This window comes from Lithobates pipiens, unplaced genomic scaffold (genome assembly GCF_037356315.1).
Source record: "Lithobates pipiens isolate NorthernLeopardFrog02 unplaced genomic scaffold, aLitPip1_a1.2 Scaffold_16, whole genome shotgun sequence".
NCBI lineage: Eukaryota > Metazoa > Chordata > Amphibia > Anura > Ranidae > Lithobates > Lithobates pipiens.
Window position 1 is genome coordinate 470589603 of NW_027507748.1, and position 22455 is coordinate 470612057.

General features: G+C 40.8%; 1 protein-coding gene across 2 annotated transcripts in view; it reads right to left on the reverse strand.

Annotated features, from left to right (window-relative positions):
• RMP64 (ribonuclease MRP subunit p64) overlaps nt 1-22455 on the reverse strand; it is a 29572-nt gene that overhangs the window by 1332 nt on the left and 5785 nt on the right. For both annotated transcript variants that reach the window (XM_077482919.1, XM_077482920.1), the window contains exons 3-8: nt 18535-18611; nt 15673-15804; nt 14516-14593; nt 8172-8509; nt 6062-6120; nt 4236-4486 (exon numbers count right to left, since the gene is read on the reverse strand). In XM_077482919.1, coding sequence (XP_077339045.1) covers nt 4236-4486; nt 6062-6120; nt 8172-8509; nt 14516-14593; nt 15673-15804; nt 18535-18611 — 935 coding nt within the window. The remainder of the gene's footprint in view (nt 1-4235; nt 4487-6061; nt 6121-8171; nt 8510-14515; nt 14594-15672; nt 15805-18534; nt 18612-22455) is intronic.

Here is a 22455-nt window from a genome sequence, read left to right on the forward strand (position 1 = left end):
ACAGGAACTGGCAGAGAGTCGAACCATGTATGGGCAAGCTGAATATACCCAAGTTGATTGATCAAGATCAACTTGGGTACAACCAGTCTGCCGGATTTTACATGTGGATTATTGCTAGCGTCTGTTATAGCTGCTAGCAATAATCACTGCGTTCTTATGACGAGGCCGGCTTCCCCTGCAGAGAGAACCCAATGGCTCTGTGGAAGGGATTCTCCCCATCAAAAACTGTTTGCAGGAAAGACATTTGCACTGTCTATGGCCGGCCTTTGTTAAGTCCAGCAGCACACAGGTTAATAATGTTCTATCAAGCAATGGCAGCATAAAATAGAAAAATTGATAGTTTTCTATCACTCTGGCAACTTTGCAGCAGATGCAGATCTCCAATTATACTTTGGCAAGATTTAGATGTCTAGACATGTTTTGTAACCAGCTACAAATTACCAGTGCGCCATAATCAGCAGCTTTGCATATCGAGTAACTACTGAAGCTGGCAAGTCTGTAAACTTGTTCCAAATGCCGCTAAAAGTCAAACGCTCAGCAAGTGAGCTCCAAATCACTGCAATTGCTGCAGCACAAACCTTTCTGGGACTGCAATTTATTTTTCACAGCTCCAAAAAAAAAAAAAAAAAAAGAAGGAGGAAGGACAAGGAAGTTATGTAGCTGCTTAGAAATATATTTTGGCTAAGTCCTTACAAAATAGTCTGCAAGGCATCAGAGAGGGCTGTGTTCAGCAGCGTGCTTTCATTCGAGCAGCATAGTATTAATCAGCAGTTTACTCATTCATTTATGAAAGCTGTGATTGATGTGCATATAATGAACTTCAAAGGCTTCTAAAACAGTGTCAAATAGTCCAGTGTATGTATTGTATACGTGCTTCAAAAAAAGGCACAGCAAAGAACAGTCTGTGTAACCAATCGAAGGTCATTTTATGACTCCCCTTTATAGATCAGCCGGTCAGGTGCTGCCAGAAACACGTTCACTGAAAAGGAGTCAGTGGATTTATTTTGCTGGTACATCCAAGCATGTTTTACTTTTAGAATATTCTTCACTGTGACACTATTTTTAAAGTCCATGGAATTTTATAGGTCTGGATGGACATCCATCTATCTATATGTCATCCTCAGCTTCATGTGGATTAGTAAAAAGTTGACTACTAGTGCGGTTGTGTTCAAATCAAAAGTCAAAATTACCTCCAACTCCCATGTCATCCAATGCTGCATTATGCTTTTCCATTGAATGGAATGTATATTGTTTTACACCTTCAATTTTTTGGCATAGGCATTTTTCATTGAAAATCAATGGACATGGGTTAAAGCCCATGTTCATGCACTTTGCATTGTAATTCATTGTCAACCATTCATTTCAATGGAAACATTTGGGCATTAAAACAGATGTGTAGATTGGCCCTAAAACTTTGCAGTGCTTAAAGATTTACTTGCACATGTCTTCCTCTCTCCAACAGTTCACAACCCATTGTAAAAGATTATACTTTATGCTAGGTTAATAGTCCTGCTGACAATACCTGCCTGGACAAACTCACACTGATAAAATTGATAGAGCCGATAAACTTGTTAGCCTAACAGTGACTGCAGCCAATCAGATGCATTTATAGGTATTCAGACAGCAGCAGCTGCTGTGGCTGTCTGAGTACATTAGCCAGCAGGGAAGATTCCCCCATGCACATGGTTTAGCATTGATGGAAGAATCTATAAAAATTCCCTCGACTCAGCACATGGGCTGAATGAGAGAAATCTATGTGTGCATGGCTAGCTTTAGAATCTGTTAGGTGGTTTGAAGAGCCAGCATGTAAAAACACTGAAGTATCAGCATAGGGCAGGCAGATCACTTAAAAAGATATCAGACAGTATATTGTTTCATATGTAAATAATACCCTCAATGTCTTAGTTTTACAATTTGTGAATATGGTGTTCTGTAAAGAAGGGCTGAGAAAGCTTTATAAATGGAACATTTAAGAAATGGGCTTAAGTCTCTTTTAAGGTCTCCCCACACAACTCACCACTGTGAGTTGATATAAGCTCATTGATATTACAGCAGCTAGATACAGGGATGCACCTCCCATAAAGCAAGGTAAAAATCGTTCCTGCATCTTTTACCTAGTGCCCTGGGTACTGAGGACTATATTTCTTGCCTTGTTGCTGTGGGCCCCAGATCCCAAAGCTGTTCAGAAGAAAGCAATAAAGTGGCCTCCAGCGAAGCAGTGGTAGCATAAGAGGAAAAAGATGTGTAACTGCTGAGATGAGCCATGGAACGGAGGTGCTGGCACAGCAGTTGGTGCAAAGGTTAGCATTAGAAGAGGGTTGCAAGCAATGGAATAGGTGCAGAGGCGAGCATAGGGGGTGGGGGTTAGGCACTCCAGGGGGAGCAGAGTTGAGCATTGGAGGGGGTTGCAGAGGCAAGACATACCCATGGGCTGCATGCACAAAAGCATGTGGAATGGAATAGTTTGATTTTTTTATATTATCCCATGAACTAAGATGCAAGTGGGTATGTGAGCCTGTCACAAACAGCCTACTAGGCACTTTTACCCCCTTCCTGTGCAGGCAGATTTTCAGCTTTCAATGCTGTCACACATTGAATGACAACTGTGCGGTCATGCAACACTGAACTTTTTTTACCACACAAGTAGAGCCTTCTCTTGGCAGCATTTAATCACCACCAGGTTATTTTTTGCTAAACAAACCAGAAAAGACCATAAATTAAAAATAAGCCACACAACCCATTTTTCCTAATTTGTTAAAGATTTTTGCAAACAGGTAATTTTTCTCCTTCACTGATGTGCCCTGACGGGAAGCATTCATAGGAAACACCGATAGGTAGGTGGCACTGCACTAATAATCAATGCCCTGATTATCAGTGCCGATGTCCCTTGAACACTAGCCGGTTATCGTCTCTATTCTTCTCGCCTTTACGATGTCAGCGCGAGGAAAGAAAAGCCAATAACCAGCCTGTGTTTACATACTGTGATCAGCTGTCATTGGATGCAGCTGAGCACACGGTAAAGGGCCGCTGTAATTGGCCAAAGGACTCCGATCACGGGACACACAGGCAGTGCAATCACAAGAGGACATCCATGGACACCCTCACCGCAAACTAAACCCACACTGTAGCCATCTTTTGCGAATTTATAGCATGGGCAGGAAGTAGTTAAGAGTATTTTCTGGCTACAGATTGTAGCATTTGTGTGAAGTATGAAGAATTTTTTTATTTAAAGAAAAAAAATGGATCCTGTCCCTTTAAAGCCTGTACTATAAAGCACAGTGCTGTGTAATTTGGCCCCATGCAACACCTGAAATACTTGGCTGATCCTGCCAGATTCTACTCTCCCCTCTGTAAACTGAGCGTGGTATATCATGCCTGCTGAGCCCCGGACACCGTGGTCAGTTTACGGGCCTCTGCCATACGCTGTCTAGTCAGCGTTTCTCTCCCCCCTCCCCTCCATACCCATCAACTCATGACAGTGCCCGCCCCTCCCCTCCATACCCATCAACTTGTGACAGTGCCACCCCTCCTGCTGCTTAAATAACATGTACATTTTTATACTATTCACTCTGTCTTTTAAATGCTGTGTCCCCCTGTGCAAGCAATAATAAAAAAAAAAAATGTACACAATTACACCTCATTTCAGAGCACCAATTGGCGCTCATGTGACCACCGGCTCTCTCCTCCCGACTGATGTCATTGGGGGAATTTCACCGCCAGATGGGGAAAGGAGAGAGCCGCGCTTTGAAATGAGGTATAATCTGCATTTTTTTTTTATATACATCACATACACAGGGGGACACAGCCTTAAGAGACAGAGCGCATAGTATAAATCAGTGAGTGGCCTAACAACCATTTTAAACTATTCCCCTTTAAGTCACCCCCACTGTGTGCCTCAGGGTTCCCCAGCTCTTTCACAATCCTAATCTCAAGGATTTGCAGCAATGACATGTAACTTCTTTTCAGTGCTATTATATACAGTAAATGTTATGATGTTCCGTATCAATATATTTACTATATACTAGATCTTAATGTTTATTGCTGACTTTTTTTTTTTTATGCGATTGGGTTTAGGAGACACAATTTTAGTGTTGAAGTCATGAAGTAAACACTAAAATTGGCACACACATGTAAACAGATTTTTATCAATTACGTTACATAAAAAAATAAAGTTACAAAGATTACAAAAAAATTGTAATATAGTGATGAGATTTACAGGTACTAGCCATACACACCTGTGCCCCATAAATTCAGCTTGCTGCAGTCTGTTGCTGTGAAGGTATTTGTATCTGAAGAACATTGCTTCTCTTCTTAATTTTTTTTTCCTACACCATCTCACTGCATAAAGGAGATGCTCGGACAGATCTTTGAAACTTGAGGCTTCCTGAATTTTGGGCAATATATGCTTAATGCACTTCCTTTGATTAGAAGACAATGATGCTGGTTTTCTCTTGAGCTTACTGGACAATTCTTTTGAATTTAAGACCTGTTGTACAAAATGTAAAACAAACGTTATTAAAACAGGCCCAAAATACCAAGGCTCCTAACATTTGATCAATGTCCCACCTCCAAAAATTAGGACTGCTGCATTGGTATTATGCCACAAGTTGCACACAAAAATCTATAAAGTGTTTAAAGTGTTACCAAACCCACAACAGTAAACAAAGTCTATATTTGCAGAAAAGCATGCTGGTTATACTCAGTGTGGAACTTAAGAGGTTAATACCATGCATTGTGTAAAAAGGCTGTTTGAGCTGGTCCTCTCCGATTTCTCCCCCCCCCCCCCTCTTTTACTGTCCCCAATCCATCTGCTGATAGTACAGAGCCTTAGGAGGCACTCTGTATAGGCTCAGTTTGGTGTGTATAGCTATAGAGTTTTTCTTTTTTTCTTGGGAGGGTGCATGTGATGGTCACAGGGCCACCAGTGCTTGGCCGTACACTTCTAGAAGTCACAAGACTGCTATATACTGCTGATGAGAAACAGTATTTAGCAGTTTATATTTACTAAAAATTGCATTTCCATCTTCTGTGTACTGTGGGAGACCAGATATAGTGAATGCAGGGTCCTGGGTTTAGTAACACTTTAAGCTCAAGTACTCATCTAAATTAAAGCCAAACCGTGTAATAGAGAACTGAGAGCTGAACTCAGCAGCCTATTCTACAAGGAGCCAATCAGTTATAATGACTTGATAATATAGGAAAAAAAAAAAAACAACATTAAGTGCTGTCACAGACTATTATTAGTAAGTTCTTATAATAGCAGCCACAGCCATCATCATTGGCAGTAAGGGGATTACAGTCCACTATAAGAGATGTGGCCAATATCAGCATAAAATTACCAATTTCATCCATACCAGGACAAAATCCAGTGCAACACACTAGTACAATGCCAGGGTTACTGGTGTTGGGCTGCATTCACACCTGATCATTTTCAGCTCATAAAACGCCTGTAAAAGCCTGAAAAACGCCCAACAAGCAAAATCCCATTCATATCTGAGCGTTTTGTCGCCTGAAAAACACCCTAAGCTCAAAAGAAAAAAGGGGAACATGAGCTTCTTTGGGGCAGATTACAGTTGCTTTTCTCCCTTCTATATTGGCGACCTGAACAAAATTGTGGTAAAAACACGCAGCTTTGAAACGCTCAGGTGTGAATGCAGCCTTAGGGTTTCTGGGAATACATAGCATAGGAAGGAACCAGATTGTATATTCTGACACCAATCCAGAGAATCAATTCTGAAAGGCAGAACACACCTCCAACAAGACGGTGGCAGCAGTGTGTATACCCACATTACAGTCTCACTCATGGTAACGCAACTAGTTACACTGCCCGAATATAAAAGCAGGATGTGGCAGAACTGTAAAATCCAAAGCACAGAGCTCCCACAATTGTGATTTGTGTGACACACACGACATTTTATTGTAACTTTTTTCAGCCATTACCAAAACTGAAATGTAAAAACAATGTACTTGAAAACAGCCTCTACTGATGCTTTTAGTGTCTTCAAGCGACAAATGCCACAGTAGTTGGTCCTATTCACAGAGAAATGCCATCATTACTTACTTGGAAATGGTCACCCTCTGACACTAGTAATGCTTTCACATCAAATTCACCAAGCTTGTCTGTATGTGACAAAGGACAAGATAATTTTAAAAGTTGGACACATAAAAAAAAAAAAATAAATAAAAAGAAGAAAGGGGGAGGTTAGCAATAGACATTTTTAGCATTCAACTTTTTTGTAAGACAAAACTCATTATTTGATGTCTTCACTATACTTGGGCTTGTCTGAGAGAAAACTATAAAAGGGCTTTAGCTGGCAAATGTTATCTCCGCCAAACACAGAAAAATCAGTTTTGGGTGAAATGTTGTGGAGTGTTGTCGCTTAAACCCACCTATACCAACATCATCTTGTCAGGTTTGTACATTTGAAGACAGACATACAAGAGCAGCCGTTCTTATTTTTTAACGATGGAAGCTGCTAGGCTGTCCGCTTAATCCTAAAGGAACTATTTCGTGAACCACGGCTCAAAAACAAATATGTAGCCACTAAAGTCCGAAATCCAGTAATGGATGCTTGTTCCTGGATTAAAATCCCAAACAGTCTTACAGTTTTAATAAATCATGCCAAAACCTTTATCCTCATAGTTTTACCCCCCATAAATTATCCCATAATGGTCAAATAGGAAGCTTTGGGTGTGAATCCACCACCATCATCCATTCACAATTGTGTAATTTGTGGTGGGATTCTCTTTACAGTCGACTTATAGAGCAATCCCACACCAGCTATCCTCCTCTCCAGGCTGGTTTTCATGCCAGTCATGTGAACAAATGCAAGAACACCAATCACAGGAGCTCTTTGGATTGGGGAGAATGACAATAAAGCCCCATACACACTATCCGATTTTCTGCTGATTCTTTCCTTCATATTATATGGTTTTGGTAAATCTGAGGTCAAACCTTAGGAGTTTCAATTTGTATGCACTCAGACAGGCCCTTGCACTACATGGATTTGGTAAATCTGAAGACAAAAATCAGCAGAAAAATCTGATTGTGTGTCTGGGGCTTTAGGCAATCAGCATCGTTTTAAGGACCCAAGCACAAGGGCTTGATGTAGGGAACATGGCCACACAGTGTAAAAGAGCCCTTTTGTGTGGCACCCGGGAGCCACATCTGCCACGTAATTCAACCCATAAAAATATATTACAGAATACACTGTACAAGAATATATGCGTGCAAACATCGGTACTTTTAGGCTGCATTCACAGCGATTTTTTGCTGTGATTTTTAACACTTTTTTTGCACAAGTCAAAAGGTCACCAATGTCAAAAGCAGAAAAATGCCTGTAATCTGTCCAAAAAGAAGCTCATGTACTTTGAGCTTCAGGAGTTTTGCTTCAGGCTACAAAACACTCAATGTGAACAGGGGCCATTTAATGAATGGAATTTTGCTTCTCGGGCGTTATTTTTCTGTCGTTTTACAAGCTGAAAACATTTAGGTGTGAATGCAGGGGAAACCCCCCCCCCCCCACACACACACACAAACTGTATTACATAGGTAGTACCCCCGTGCAGCATATTCTGTACAATTTTATGGTGGGCAGAATTACGCAGTAGATGTGGTTCCTTGGTGCCACAATTATTATTATTATTATTCAGGATTTATATAGCGCCAACAGTTTGTGCAGCGCAAATACAGACAGTGTGTACATTTTACAATATGGCCATGTGCATGAGCAGCAAAAGGGTAGGACAGTGGTGTGCGTTTGTGTGGGTTATATGCTCACTTTATAAACACAATGATAAAGGTGTGGACTACCCTCTGACGTGTGTACCAGATTGACTATTGCATTCTGCCACTTGACAGTTCTTGACAGTTCCTTTGAGTCTTCCACAGCAGCTTTCTGACATCTCTCTGGATTCCTGCATCGGTATGGATTCAGGGCTCCTGCCAGCTTCACACTGAGCAGTTTTAATGCCCATCACTCTAGGAAGTTTGTGCGTGCATTACAACTTTTGTTTCCTCATTCAATAAAATGTTACTACACCCATGATGGCTTGGTGCCTCTTCTTCCCCCTTCCTTTCTTGCTTCATTTATAAATGCTACAGTTCAGAATTTTCCCAAAAGCAGCAAGGTACATAAGGTTACAGGCTCCAATTTTTGTCATACTCTTACCATTCTTTAATCTTTTAACTTGTTTCCCCAAATCGATAACACTTCCCTTTGCTTCTTTTGGTTCCATAATGCTTGGCATTTTTAACTCTTCAGTAACCAAATCACTCGTTTTGAAAAGTTCATTCAGAAGTTGTACCGAGCCCTTCTTGGAGAACATTTTTGGTAGTTTTCTATTAACTAAATCACTGAACACGGGTCCAAGGTAATCTTCAATCTTGACAGGAAACTCAAAGTCCTTAAAGTAAGGCATTTTCTGAAAAGCTGACACCTCGAGTTGTACCAATATCTGCGCACTGTATAAGGAGATGAGTCTTTTCAGAACTCCTCGGTACATAACCCTAAAAAATAAAGAACACATATAAAATAAAGCATCACGACATGATTTTTATTACACTAGAACTTTTCATACTAATCTCTTTTTGCTTCAGTTAAAGATGAACTTAAGTTATATCCACCGCTTAACAGTCCCAAGTGCCCCCATGAAATTCACTTGTAGAACATCAAAGGAAAATGTGTTTTCTAAGCATTCTATTATATTTCTCCTACACCTGAGGCCCAGAACATGAAACAAGAGAGCATTAAACAATATCAATATACAAGAATCCAGACAGAAGTGTGTTTAACCACTTCAGCCCCGGACCATTTTGCTGGTCAAAGACCAGACCACTTTTTGCGACTTGGCACTGCGTCACTTTAACTGACAATTGCGCGGTTGTGCGACATGGCTCCCAAACAAAATTGATGTCCTTTTTTTCCCACAAATAGAGATTTCTTTTGGTGGCATTTGATCACTCCTGCGGTTTTTATTTTTTGCACTATAAACAAAAATAGAGAGACAATTTTGAAAAAAAACGCATTATTTTTTACTTTGTTATATCCCCCAAAAATATATAAAACAACATTTTTTTCCCCTCAGTTTAGGCCGATACGTATTCTTCTACATATTTTTGAAGAAAAAAAAAACGCAATAAGCGATTATGGATTGGTTTGCACAGAAGTTATAGAGTTTACAAAATAGGGATAGTTTTATGGCATTTTTATTAATTTTTTTTTTACTAGTAATGGCGGCGATCAGCGATTTTTATTGTGACTGCGACATTATGGCGGACACATCGGACATTTTTGACACATTTTTTGGGACCATTGTCATTTATACAGCAATCACTGCTATACAAATGCAGTGATTCCTGTGTAAATGACACTGGTAGTGAAGGGGTTAACCAGTGGGTGGCAGTGTAGGGGTTAAGTGTTCCTAGGAGTGTGTTACTAACTGTTGGGGGGTTGGGCTTTCATTTACTGAACACTGATCTCTGCTCCAATCACATGGAGCAGAGATCAACGTCACTAGTTGCTAGGCAGAACGGTGAGATGCTGTTTACAGCGGCATCTCTCCGTTCAGCCGCCCCATGAGACGATCGTGGGTATGCCCGCGGCGATCGAGTCTGCAGGACCCGTGACCGGACTCACGGGGGTCCCGACCATCACACGAGCGCCGGCGGCGCGCGATGGCAGGGCAGCATTAGAGATTGGACGTACCTGTACGCCAATATGCCTGCCTGTGCCCTTCTGACGACGTACATCAGCGTGCGCTGGTCGGGAACCGGTTAAAGTGTTTGTTATCCACTACAATATAACCATACAAACTCCCTCTGTAAAATAACATTACGTGTCCCAGTGTCTGTGTCAGGGTGAGTAAAAATCAATGATTTTAAAAAATAAAATCTGATTTTTTTTTTTATTATTTAAATCAAATTTTAATAAAAAATGCTTTTGCAGTACAAATATATCTAAAGATAGTTTTCTAATTAAGATACATTAATCATTTTGTTTAATCAGCATGAAATGGAGCTTAGTTATGTAGCATGGGACTGTATATTTTGCTATATTTACATGTTTGATAAACTCATTCAATGAATCCAAGCTCCGCAAGCTGACATAACATGCACTACATTGATGCATTCACACAATTTCACAGTAACCATGAGATAAAACATAGTTCAGGAATATTCCTTTATCCCATTGTTTTGCACTACAAACTGTATGATTGAATCGGTTCTGATATCTCTTTTGCTAACTTGACAGCTTCTTATTCTAAAATAAGAAACCTTCATTTTGTTTGCAAATATTAAAGATTCTAACTACCAGCAAGAATAAGTCTATACATTTAAAGAGCACCTGTCACTTCAGATCCATCATGGCAGCGCCCGTTAGCTGGCATCCACTTACCTGCTGCCACCACGTTCCTCACCTTATTGTGTCACTGCCGCATCACCAGCCTTCCCATTAAAGTGAATGGGACTGTCGGCGAGTTAACAGCGGGTCAGAGGAGGAGCCGCTGCAGGACAGAGATGACAGTTGCTCTTTATAAATGATGATTTAAAATCAACTTTATTAGAATCCAATCCACTGTGGTCCGCGATAGATAGATAAAAAAATTATATATTTTTTTTATTGGAGGTCGGCCGATATTTGGCATTTTTTTATTAATCAGCATCAGCCCATTGTGCTGATAAAAAGGCCGATTATATGTTCAGCGGGACTTGCAAAAGACTTCTGTAAAAGTCAATGTAAGTTGCCTGAAGTTTATCAGTGAGGTGACTTTCCTCCTCTCTGGGCAGTCTGCCAAGATAAGATCAAAGAGATACAATGTTTCTTCTTCAATGGACTGAACTCTCAGTGTAGAGTTCTCAGTTTAACCATTTAAAGACTAAATCTTTTCGGACACTTGTTGCTTACAAGTAAAAATCCTGTATTTTCTGCTAGAAAATCACTCAGAACCCCCAAAAATGAGAAATTATATATATATATATATATATATAATCAGTCAGGTATTTCAGGTGATGCGGGGGCATTTTAAAAAGCTCAAGCATGGTGCTGTTCATGTTTTAAAAGGGAACAGATTTATTTTTTTGGGGTAACGATTTAAGTCAACCCTTCTTTGCGCTCCCTCAACTTAGCAGCAAAGCTATGCAAGATGTGAAAATAGTGCTTGCAACATAGAAACGTTTCAAAGTTTACTATGGCCAACAGATTCACTTTAAAACAACCTAAGTGTTCTCATTCGCCTGTTGTAAAAACAGGTACACTACGTTATACTAGAGTCTAGTTCACACTGCCTTCAGCTTGTATAAGAAGTGTGTACAACAAACTGTTAAACACAGATGGTAATAGGAGCATTGTCAGTCCATTTAAACAGGCTGCTAGCATTCTAGGGTAAACTTTAGCACTACTTGAAGCTTGTTGAAAACCTACTGAAGCCTGCTAACAGCTTGTTTAAAAAGTGACAGCCAGGTTTCACATTAAGAACTGTATTTAACATTTAGAACTGGAACTGAACAGATCTTTAAAGGCTTTAACAAGATGGTTTATAGCTTGCTGTGCACACTGCACGAATAAGGCCATAAAGAGACTGTCATCAGATTATTCATTTCAACCACAATCTGCCAGAGATTATATGTGCATTTAACACATTTTATGCATGTCATTTGCCTGAAAAGCCTTTGTGTAGACATCCAAAAGCCCCAAGATTGCTGCTGGGTGCCGCCATCTTGGATGTGATGTCAGCAGCCCCACTCATAGCCGTCACTATAATACTACCCTATCCTCCTCCCCTGGCAACTACATAAAGATTATGTAGGGAGTTGAGGAGCTGAGGAGCGGGTCAGTACAGTGAGTAATTAAACCCTCCCAAAAGAGGAGAGGGCTATGAAGTGCGAGGGGAAAGGAAATTTGCTATTTTCAAAATTTTTAGGAGAGTTCAAAAGGCACAATACAAGCGACTAAAAATAAATTTATAGAAAAAAGAAAAAAAAATGCTGCAAGCAAGCATGAAAATATAAGATGCGTGTGCTTTTGACAGGGGCTCTTTAAAAGTACATGGAGACCCTAGCATTAAATGTGCCTCCCTTCCTTTCAGTCTGTTAAATATATACAATAAGTGCAAAAAAAAAAATACCTGTTGAGCCTGTCAGAAATATAGAGCCCTCTTGCACCCTTGGCATTCTTCCTGCACTATTTCAAGCAATCTAATCAGCTCTGCTCTATTCCCCAAACTGCAAGCCCCTCTCCCCGGTTAGGGAGAAGAAAGGAGGTAGTAAAGAGTACTTCAGAAATGGACAACTGGGAAGAGCTGACACCATTCCTTGCAATTTAAAAAACGCATGTCCAGCTTTACCTTCACTTTAAATAGTTAATTTGTGCCAAACTGGCCTAGAACAAACTATTTTTTTAATTGCATTTGCGCCCACTGAGTGTGCTGTACAAACTGTGCATAGCCTCAACTACAAACAGTATACAGCAATGTGTTCCAGGTGAGAGATAAGACCTTCCTGTCTCACACCTGAAACAAAATTATGTCGGGCTGAGTGGAACTCATCCATTCATAGGCAGCTTTGTATTCTATCAATGATTACAAATCTTCCTCTGACTGGCTGAGTCGGAGAGGCGGACTGATGAGATCAAGATCTGGCCAATCAGAGACTGCTTTGTAGTGTCAGTGTCACTTAGCCCAACATGATTTTGTTCTGGGTGTGAGACAGGATGGTATCATCTCACACCCGGGATACATCGCTGTATGTGGTATTTAGCTGAGGCTACAGTTTAAACAGGCACCCGTTAGTAAATGGCCCAAGCAAACAATTTACAGTGAACGTGAAAGCTGGACATCAGCTTTAAAAAAAAAAGGCAGGGTGGCATCAGCCCACAATAAGATTTTTTTTTTCTATTTTTCCATTTGCAAGGATAAAACTTGAAGAAATGTGATTGTATTTGTAGCGATGTACTGCATTTTTATTTTGCTGTGACATTTTTAAATTTCTGTCAGGAATATAATGTAGACCATTGTAGTTTCAGTATAACTGCATAGTTCTCTTCCAGGGGGCACTCAGAGCCAAATACTGCATTAGGCCCCTTTCACACTGGGGCGGTGCGGGCATCGGCGGTAAAGCGCCACTATTTTTAGTGGCCAAAGAAGGGTTAAAACTGCAGCGGCGCTTTGCCGGTGGTATAGCCGCGCTGCCCCATTGATTTCAATGGGTAGGAGCGGTTTAGGAGCGGCAAATACACCGCTCCAAATATGTGCCTAGCAGGACTTTTTTCACCGTCCTGCCAGCGCACCGCTCCAGTGTGAAAGCCCTCCGGCTTTCACACTGGAGTGAAAGGGGAAGGTTTTTTCAGGCGCTACACAGGCGCTATAGTGTCTGAAAAACGCCCCAGTGTGAAAGGGGCCTTACTGTAAGGAAGTCAGGGTGGCGTTCCACTCCCTCCTCCATTTACTGTACCTCCTGACTCACCTAGTACTAGGATTGAAGCTTCAATGACCCATCGTGACATGAAAGAGGGAACAGAGCCAACTTTCTAAGGAAAGTCAGTATTTGCATTAAAGTGTGCTCAGGCATCTAGAAGGTAACTGTAGACATGTTCCCATGCAATAAATCCCAACTCCACGTAACTAATAAAACGATATCTTGAAGTAAAGCTGTAATTGCTCATTTAGGTCTAAGGGAGCAATAAAAGAAGATTTGCCTGATCTCCTGCTCCTCCCCACAGCATCTTCTCCCCCTATGCTCCAGAGGTCTAAGGTCCTGATGTAATCAAGACCAAAGCAGGCTCCACAAGCCCTACACAGGACATGATGACGCTGAGGGACAGGCCCCCGCCAGAGCATGGAGAAGCCCAGAACAGGGTAAATTAAAGGTTCTCTCCTCTCACCTAGACAAACTATTAAACCTTTGCAGTACAGGCACGGCCCCACTGTAAGGCTGGGTTCACACTGCTGCGGCTACGAGAACCGGATGTGATTCGCACCGCACTGCAAATCACATCCGATCTCTGTGCAATGCGAGTTCAGCCATACAGATAGTATGGCTGAATTCGCATCGCACCCGCCTCAAACTCGCACAGGACCCTTTTTTTGGTCCGCAGCAGAATCGGATCGCATGGGTGTTCACACCATGCGATCCGATTCCTGTCCGAGTTTGCAGATCGCACTGCGATATGCGAACTGATCTGGGGGTGTCATTAACATTTCACTGACACTCCCAGCAGTTCGCATAGGGCAGTGTGAACTGCCACCGCGGATTTGCGGCGTTCCCACATCGCTGCAGTGTGAACCCAGCCTAAAGGGATAATTTCACATTGTGACAGAGTTGGGCTTTATCATCTTAATACTTTACGGATAAAACAATACAAAAGGGGATTTACATAGCTTAAACTAACAGCAGCATTTCCCAACTTAAACTCAGAACTTGTATTTCAAGAAATCGGTACATGACTTTCTGTAAACATGATACTCCTTAAGGCTGAACATTACTAACAGATAATGAACAGATAAAAAAGGTACAAACCATAAGCGGCTCAGCAATCCCAACAGTACAACATTTAGAACTATAAACTCTTCCAAGTTCAAGTGCTGCAAACATAGGCTGTTTTACTGGATAAAGGAATAATATCCAAACTGATTACTTTTGCCATTTGTTTTACATGCATCAAAATAAGCAAGGTTTCAGACAGTAAGAGCCCTTTCGCACTGGCTGTCAGCTGCATTAGCAGTAAAGTGCTGCTAGTTTTAGCGGCACGCTTTTAACCCCTGCTAGCGGCCAAAGAAAGGGTTAATAGCTCCCGAAAAGCACCGCTGTCCAATCGATTTGGCAGCGGTGCCCATTCATTTCAAATGGGCAGGGGCGGTGTATACACTTCTCCTCCACCACCCCAAAGATGCTGCTTGCAGGACTTTTTCTAACGTCCTGTAAGCGCAGCGCCCCCGTATGTAAGCACTGGGCTCTCACACTGGGACTGCAGGGCGTTTTTCAGGCCCAAAGCTCCTGAAAAACACCCCAGTGTGAAAGGGGTCTAATAGAATCAGGATTTCAAAATATATTATATATATATATATATATATATATATATATATATATATATATACACACACATACATATATATACACACATACACACACACGCACTGTCTCAGGGGGGCTGCTTAGCAACATGTTACACATGACTCATGTGTAACATGTTGCCAAAAGGTGACGTTAGCCTTTAAAGATTACCTGCCACTGTTTTGTTTTTTGGGGGGGCTTTTGGTGGCACAATTTTCACACTTGAAGACGTAAATACGATCTATGCATTCTATATTTCTCAACTGGCTATTTTGTGCCTTTTATTTTATTAATTTCAATAGTGACTGCAAAAAATAAATAATAATAATATGCATGCATTTATGTGGTCTTGGGCACTGACTGCACCAAACTATAGACCCAGGTTAGTTAGGTATGTGAACAGATAAATAAAGCTGCTCCTAGCATTTACTAAGCTTCCATGCTACCAGTAAGTAAGAAAGGTTGCTTTAGGTTGAACGATTCCTTCGGTCACTTTCATTCATAATAACTATGGTGCCACCATTTCCTGTATAACTACACTGGCTGGCTTTGCCCTGCGTTTGTAAATATGCATTCACTTCTGCAATCTCATATATCAGGAAAGAAGAAAGCAAAAAGGATACTGGAAAGCCTTGCAGCAGCAATCCATCAGACGTAGTAATAACTTGCAAGCCCCCAAAATCTTCATAGACGCTAGTTCCATTATAGGCTGGCTAGGAACAGGGACACAGCTTCCAGTTTTCAGCTGAGTTTTACTAAAGAAGAAAAAACAGAGGTTTTCTTACAAATGCATTATTTTTGTTCAAATTTACAATGATGACTGATGTCAAAATGTTGTACCCCCTTAAACAAATTGGTGTCTACCTCAAAAAATTTAATAAAAAAAAAAAAAAAAAAAAGCGACAGTTTAATTTGCAACCACAACCCCCTACCTACCGATACTAAATTCTACCATGATTCTCCACTGCCTCCATCACAGCCCTTCAGAAATACTTACTACATGTGAATAGGAGAGAGCATGGAACCTCCTCCCTCAATGCAGTGCTTAGGCCTGAACAGCCAATTATCAAGCATAAAATAAGTGAGCTTACACAGAGTTTGGACAGAGGAGCACGTAGAAGGCAAGGACCAGTAGGTGGGGGGTTATTTCAATTGACAGATGATCTTTGGTGTACATGCAAGTCAAGGAGATTATATATATTATACACACAAAAACAAAAAAAAGGGAAGAAATCTGTGTCGCAGTGTGGAAATCATTGTTTTTAACATTGTATTGGTCTTACTACAACCAATGTTTTGGATAGAGAGGGGAAAGGTTAGAACCCATCAGGTTTTCTTGTGTAGCACCCTTGGATTTAGTTAGGGAGCTCCTCACCAAAATCCTTGTCAGGAGTAGCTACTGTAGTTAATTACTAGGGATCTACTGACTTCTCCCCAAGTTTGGCCTGGTTGTTCTATGGTACATACCATGTTATGGGCCTGTTGGAGAGTGAGTGAGATATATATATATATATATATATATATATATATATATATATATATATATATATATATATATATATACACACACACACACACACACACTTTAAATATATATATGCCCTGGGCTGCTAGGCCGGAGATTGGGCCTATCCCGGGGGCATCAGGCTGTGTGAGGGCCTAACCAGAAGTAAGAGGGCAGCACAGGGCTGGGACTGCGGCTTGCAGTCCAACCAAAAGTGAAGTGGTCAGAGATAGAAGGGAAGCTGTCGCCACTAAGGGACTAGTCACCTTTACAAGGGACCACAGTGCGTAACTGAAGCAAGTTCCAGAGCAGTATTCTCACAGAACGGACATGGTGGAGAATCGGGACACTTCAGGTGGTGATCAAGTCAGGGATCCAACCAGTGGAGGGGAAGCTTGCAGAGCAGCCTTGTGTGTCAAGCTAGGGACCAAGCTGCTGGTCAGCAGGGGTGAAGCTTACCAAAGTGCCATGCCAGGAACCCAGCAGGGAACGTGGGCGACGCTTGAGGGAGATACCACCGCAAAAGCCTTGAGGAGCTCACAGGATTCAGAGTTAGTGAATCAGAGGGTCCAGTGAGACCAGGAGCTCAAGAACTACAAGAAGAAGTTGTAGTAAAGCTGAGAGAACCGTTACTTTGAGTTAGGAACTGTTTAAGTACTGTTGCCACAGGAGACAGCAATCCTGCACGTGCAGAAGTGGCACTTTGCTGGGGCCTTTACCAGTAAAGCTGTTCTCCTATTGAAGTCTCAGAGCCTGCCATTTCAAAGTGCAACTACGTGTTCTGGCCCTAACCCTCTTTCCCCTACAAAATATAAAAAAGGACTGTCAAAGAAATAAACCTGTTTTACATCCAAAAAATGTCTGTTGCCCAATGACTTATCGCGTTTGCATCCACTATGCCTCACAACCCACCACATATTGAAGGTTCCCATTAGACTGGAAGAGGTCAGAGATTCTGCTACACTTGTCATGAGATTACAGCAAGGATAATCTTTCAATGAGGACACCTGTTTGGTGACAATTGTATATGAGGGGCATGCCCTTTGCTTTGTAGAAATTTCTTCTAACTTTCTCCAGAAGAGGAAAATATTAAAAAAAAAAAAAAAAAGTTATAAAAATTGGGGCTGTAACCCTTTCATAATCTATCCAAAACAAACAAAACATGTCTATACACAGTGAGGAAGAATACAAGCGACAGAGAGCTAACTAAATGTCTTGGCACAAAGGAAACTTATAAAACATTCACAAGGTGAAAACAAACCTACTTCTATTTCTTATAACAAAATGTTCAGCCTGTGTGAGATGGACAAATGTCAGATTGCCATTTTAGCCAACCTGAGGACTGACTTAGCATTTCTTCTCTAATACCACATATACAATTGGTGGACAATTAGATCGTGTGTTGGCTAATCTGATCGTTTTTCGTAAAAAATAAATAAATAAATAAATAAAAAATCCGACCTAGAAATAGAACATGTTTCAAATCTGTCCGACAGACTCAATTCCTATCGAGAAAACTGTTTGTATGCTGGTCCTACAGACCAAATACGACACAAGGGAAGCTACTGGCTATTGAACTTCCTTTTTTAGTCCCGTCTTACGTCATCACGTTCAAAACGAAAGGACTTTCGAACTGGCTTAGTCTGTTCGTGTGTGGGCAAGTAAGTCCGTTCGTTCGTTCAGAAGGTCTGTCGTAACTCAGCCCAAAGTCCGTCGGAACTAGATTGCTGGAAAGTCCAGTCGTGTGTACGCAGCATTAGGTTTCTGAAAATCCAGAACTGGTAGCACTGATCAATGTGTGCAGGGATGCCAATCATTTTTATTTTCAAGGAGCAGACACCAACAAATGATTTGTACTGTGCGGTGATGTAAGCAGAGTAAACAGTTAAAAAATACAAATAGGCACTGCCCATACAGAAACTGCTAAAAATAATGTAGGAAGTTAGGATATACAAGAAAATAGTTCATATACCAAACATACTTAGGACACAAATCCAACATCTCCTGTATGGAAGCTTCCAAGCCCATAGTGCGTATTCGTCTTATACATTGCTGCACCTAAGGAAAGATGGGCAAAAAATAAAAGTCTTAAAATAAATTTGTCACCACAATATACCAGATAAAAGTCCATTGGAAGGATTGCAAAGTCAGCCCGTAGCTAAAAACTGAACATATTTTATTAATGGGTCACTTACAGACAAGAAAATACAATGAATGTTAATGTGGTTTGTTCCCAAAACATGCATGACTAAGTAATGTCAGAAACATTACCTAAAAATACTTAAAGTGGTTGTATGCTCAATTTTTTTACTTTTACCTACAGGAAAGCCTATAATAAGGCTTACCTGTAGGTAAAAAAAAATATCTCCTAAACCTGTACGGTTTAGGAGATATTCCCCTCGGTATGCACCGCTGACTGCAGCGGCGCATGCGCACAAGGGGATTCTCGACCTGAAAATCCGGCAGTGACCGGCCGGAATGAAATCTCCTGCGCGCATGCGCGGGAGTGACGATATCGCGGCTCCGGCCACTCACAGCGCCGGAGCCGCGATACCCGGAAGAAACGCCGAGGGAGCATGTCAGCTCCCTCGGCGTGGATCGGGCCAGATGTCGGGGCCTCGTTCTAAGGTAAGTATTTCATAATGAGCTAGTATGCGGTGCATACTAGCTCATTATGCCTTTTGCTTTGCAGGTTTAAAAAATAAAATAAAAAAAATTTGCGGGTTTACTACCGCTTTAAAGCTAGCAATCTGATGATCACTATAACAATAGTATTGTATTTATAGCGGAAGATAGATAAATAGATAGGATACACACACACACACACACACACACACACACACACACACACACACACACCTGCAAGGCAAATGGCATAATGTGCTAGTATGCATTGCATGTCAGACCTCTCACCCCTGAGAGGTCTGACTTGTTTCCCCAGTCTTTCTTCCCTTAGATCTGGCACGAAGCTCTGAAGTTCCAGCAAGGTATGCCAGACCTTCAGAGCGCATGCGCCGGTGATGTCACTGCCTGCATACAGGGTGAATATCTCCTAAAAACGATGCACGTTTAGGAGATATTCATTTAATCTACAGGTAAGCCTTATTATAGGCCCAATGACCAAGTGGGGTTTACTACCACTTTAAAGACTCATTTTTAAAAAAAAGCAGAGTTATCGAAAGCTGCAAACAGAAGTTAATAATAAATTTATTAAAAAGTAATGTTTTAACGCAAGGTTTTTCTACTATTCACTCAGAATATTGTTTACAAGAGTTCACTAATTTACAGTATCATGTCCTTGACCTCAACCATCTTAAAGGCACATAAAAAGCACATTCCACTAGTACAAACGGCTAATAAATTTTGAAGGTGAAGTACTACAGATGGAGCATCAGATAAAGTATTTCAATGAAAAAAAAAAAAAAAAACCCACACAACACACCCCAAACACTTTCCACACTGAACTCTGGACTGTCTGGGGAAAGTCTACATGAGTGTTTCAAAGACTCAGCCTATAAGTCACAGGCCAGAGTGCATGATATGGGCAAGTCCACCAGTTTGAAGAGAGGGGAAAAATAAATAAATAAAAACAAACACACACCTCTCATAGGTAATTTTTTTTTTTAAAAAGCAAATTGTCCCCAGATTCTTATTTTCCAAACTATAAAATAAACATAGCCCAAAAAAATATAAAAAATATATATATATATATATATATATATATATATATATATATATATATATATATATATATATATATATATATATATATATATATATATATATATATATATATATATATATATATACACACACACACACACACACACACAGTACAGACCAAAAGTTTGGACACACCTTCTCATTCAAAGAGTTTTCTTTATTTTCATGACTATGAAAATTGTAGATTCACACTGAAGGCATCAAAACTATGAATTAACACACGTCCAATTATATACTGAACAAAAAAGTGTGAAACAACTGAAAACATGTCTTATATTCTAAGTTCTTCAAAGTAGCCACCCTTTGCTTTGATTACTGCTCCGCACATTCTTGGCATTCTGTTGATGAGCTTCAAGAGGTAGTCACCCGAAATGGTTTTCACTTCACAGGTGTGCCCTGTTAGGTTTAATAAGTGGGATTTCAAGCCTTATAAATGGGGTTGGGACCATCAGTTGTGTTGTGCAGGAGGTGGATACAGTACACAGCTGATAGTCCTATTGAATAGACTGTTAGACTTTGTATTATGGCAAGAAAAAAGCAAGTAAAGAAAAACAAGTGGCCATCATTACTTTAAGAAATGAAGGTCAGTCAGTCCGAACAATTGGAAAACTTTGAAAGTGTCCCCAAGTGTAGTGGCAAAAACCATCAAGCACTACAAAGAAACTGGCTCACATGACGACCGCCCCAGGAAAGGAAGACCAAGAGTCACCTCTGCTGCGGACGATAAGTTAATCCGAGTCACCAGCCTCAGAAATCGCAGGTTAACAGCAGCTCAGATTAGAGAACAGGTCAATGCCACACAGAGTTCTAGCAGCAGACACATCTCTAGAACAACTGTTAAGAGGAGACTGTGTGAATCAGGCCTTCATAGTAAAATAGCTTCTAGGAAACCACTGCTGAGGACAGGCAACAAGCAGAAGAGATTTGTTTGGGCTAAAGAACACAAGGAATGGACATTAGACCAGTGGAAATCTGTGCTTTGGTCTGATGAGTACAAGTTTGAGATCTTTGGTTCCAACCACCGTGTCTTTGTGCGACGCAGAAGAGGTGAATGGATGGACTCTACATGCCTGGTTCCCACCGTGAAGCATGGAGGAGGTGTGATGGTGTTAGGGTGCTTTGCTGGTGACACTGTTGGGGATTTATTCAAAATTGAAGGCATACTGAACCAGCATGGCTACCACAGCATCTTGCAGCGGCATGCTATTCCATCCGGTTTGCGTTTAGTTGGACCATCATTTATTTTTCAAATAGGACAATGAGCTCAAACGCACCTCCAGGCTGTGTAAGGGCTATTTGACCAAGGAGAGTGATGGGGTGCTGCGCCAGAGGACCTGGCCTCCACAGTCACTGGACCTGAACCCAATCGAGATGGTTTGGGGTGTGCTGGACAGCAGAGTGAAGGCAAAAGGGCCAACAAGTGCTAAGCATCTCTGGGAACTCCTTCAAGACTGTTGGAAAGCCATTTCAGGTGACTACCTCTTGAAGCTCATCAACAGAATGCCAAGAGTGTGCGGAGCAGTAATCAAAAGCAAAAGGTGACTACTTTGAAGAACCTAGAATATAAGACATATTTTCAGTTGTTTCACACTTTTTTGTTCAGTATATAATTGGATGTGTGTTAATTCATAGTTTTGATGCCTTCAGTGTGAATCTACAATTTTCATAGTCATGAAAATAAAGAAAACTCTTTGAATGAGAAGGTGTGTCCAAACTTTTGGTCTGTACTATATATAAAATTTTTTTTTTTTTTTTTTTTTAGGACAGATGCCATTTTAATATTACATTATATTGTTGCACTGAGTCACTATAAGCATTTTATGTATGTGATCATCTATAGGGAAATTTTAGAGTGTATACATGGAAAGGCAGAGGGAATAATTAATCATTGGTTTACATGTTGTACTAGATTAGCGCACAGTCACATTTTTATAAATTAGTGGTGTCAGAGTACTTTATATATGTGGTTTGCTACAGATCCAATAAAAAGGGTTTGGTTGCTCAAATTGCAAGTTAATGTTGGTTCCAATAGGTGTCAGAACACCCAGCGTATCACAATCTTGGTTTATTCGTTCTTGGGGAGGGTAGATTGCCATATTCCTTGATGGCACTGACCTTTTTAAAGCAGGATAATGCACCCTACCACACTGCAAATCCACACTGGTTTAACCCTTTAAAG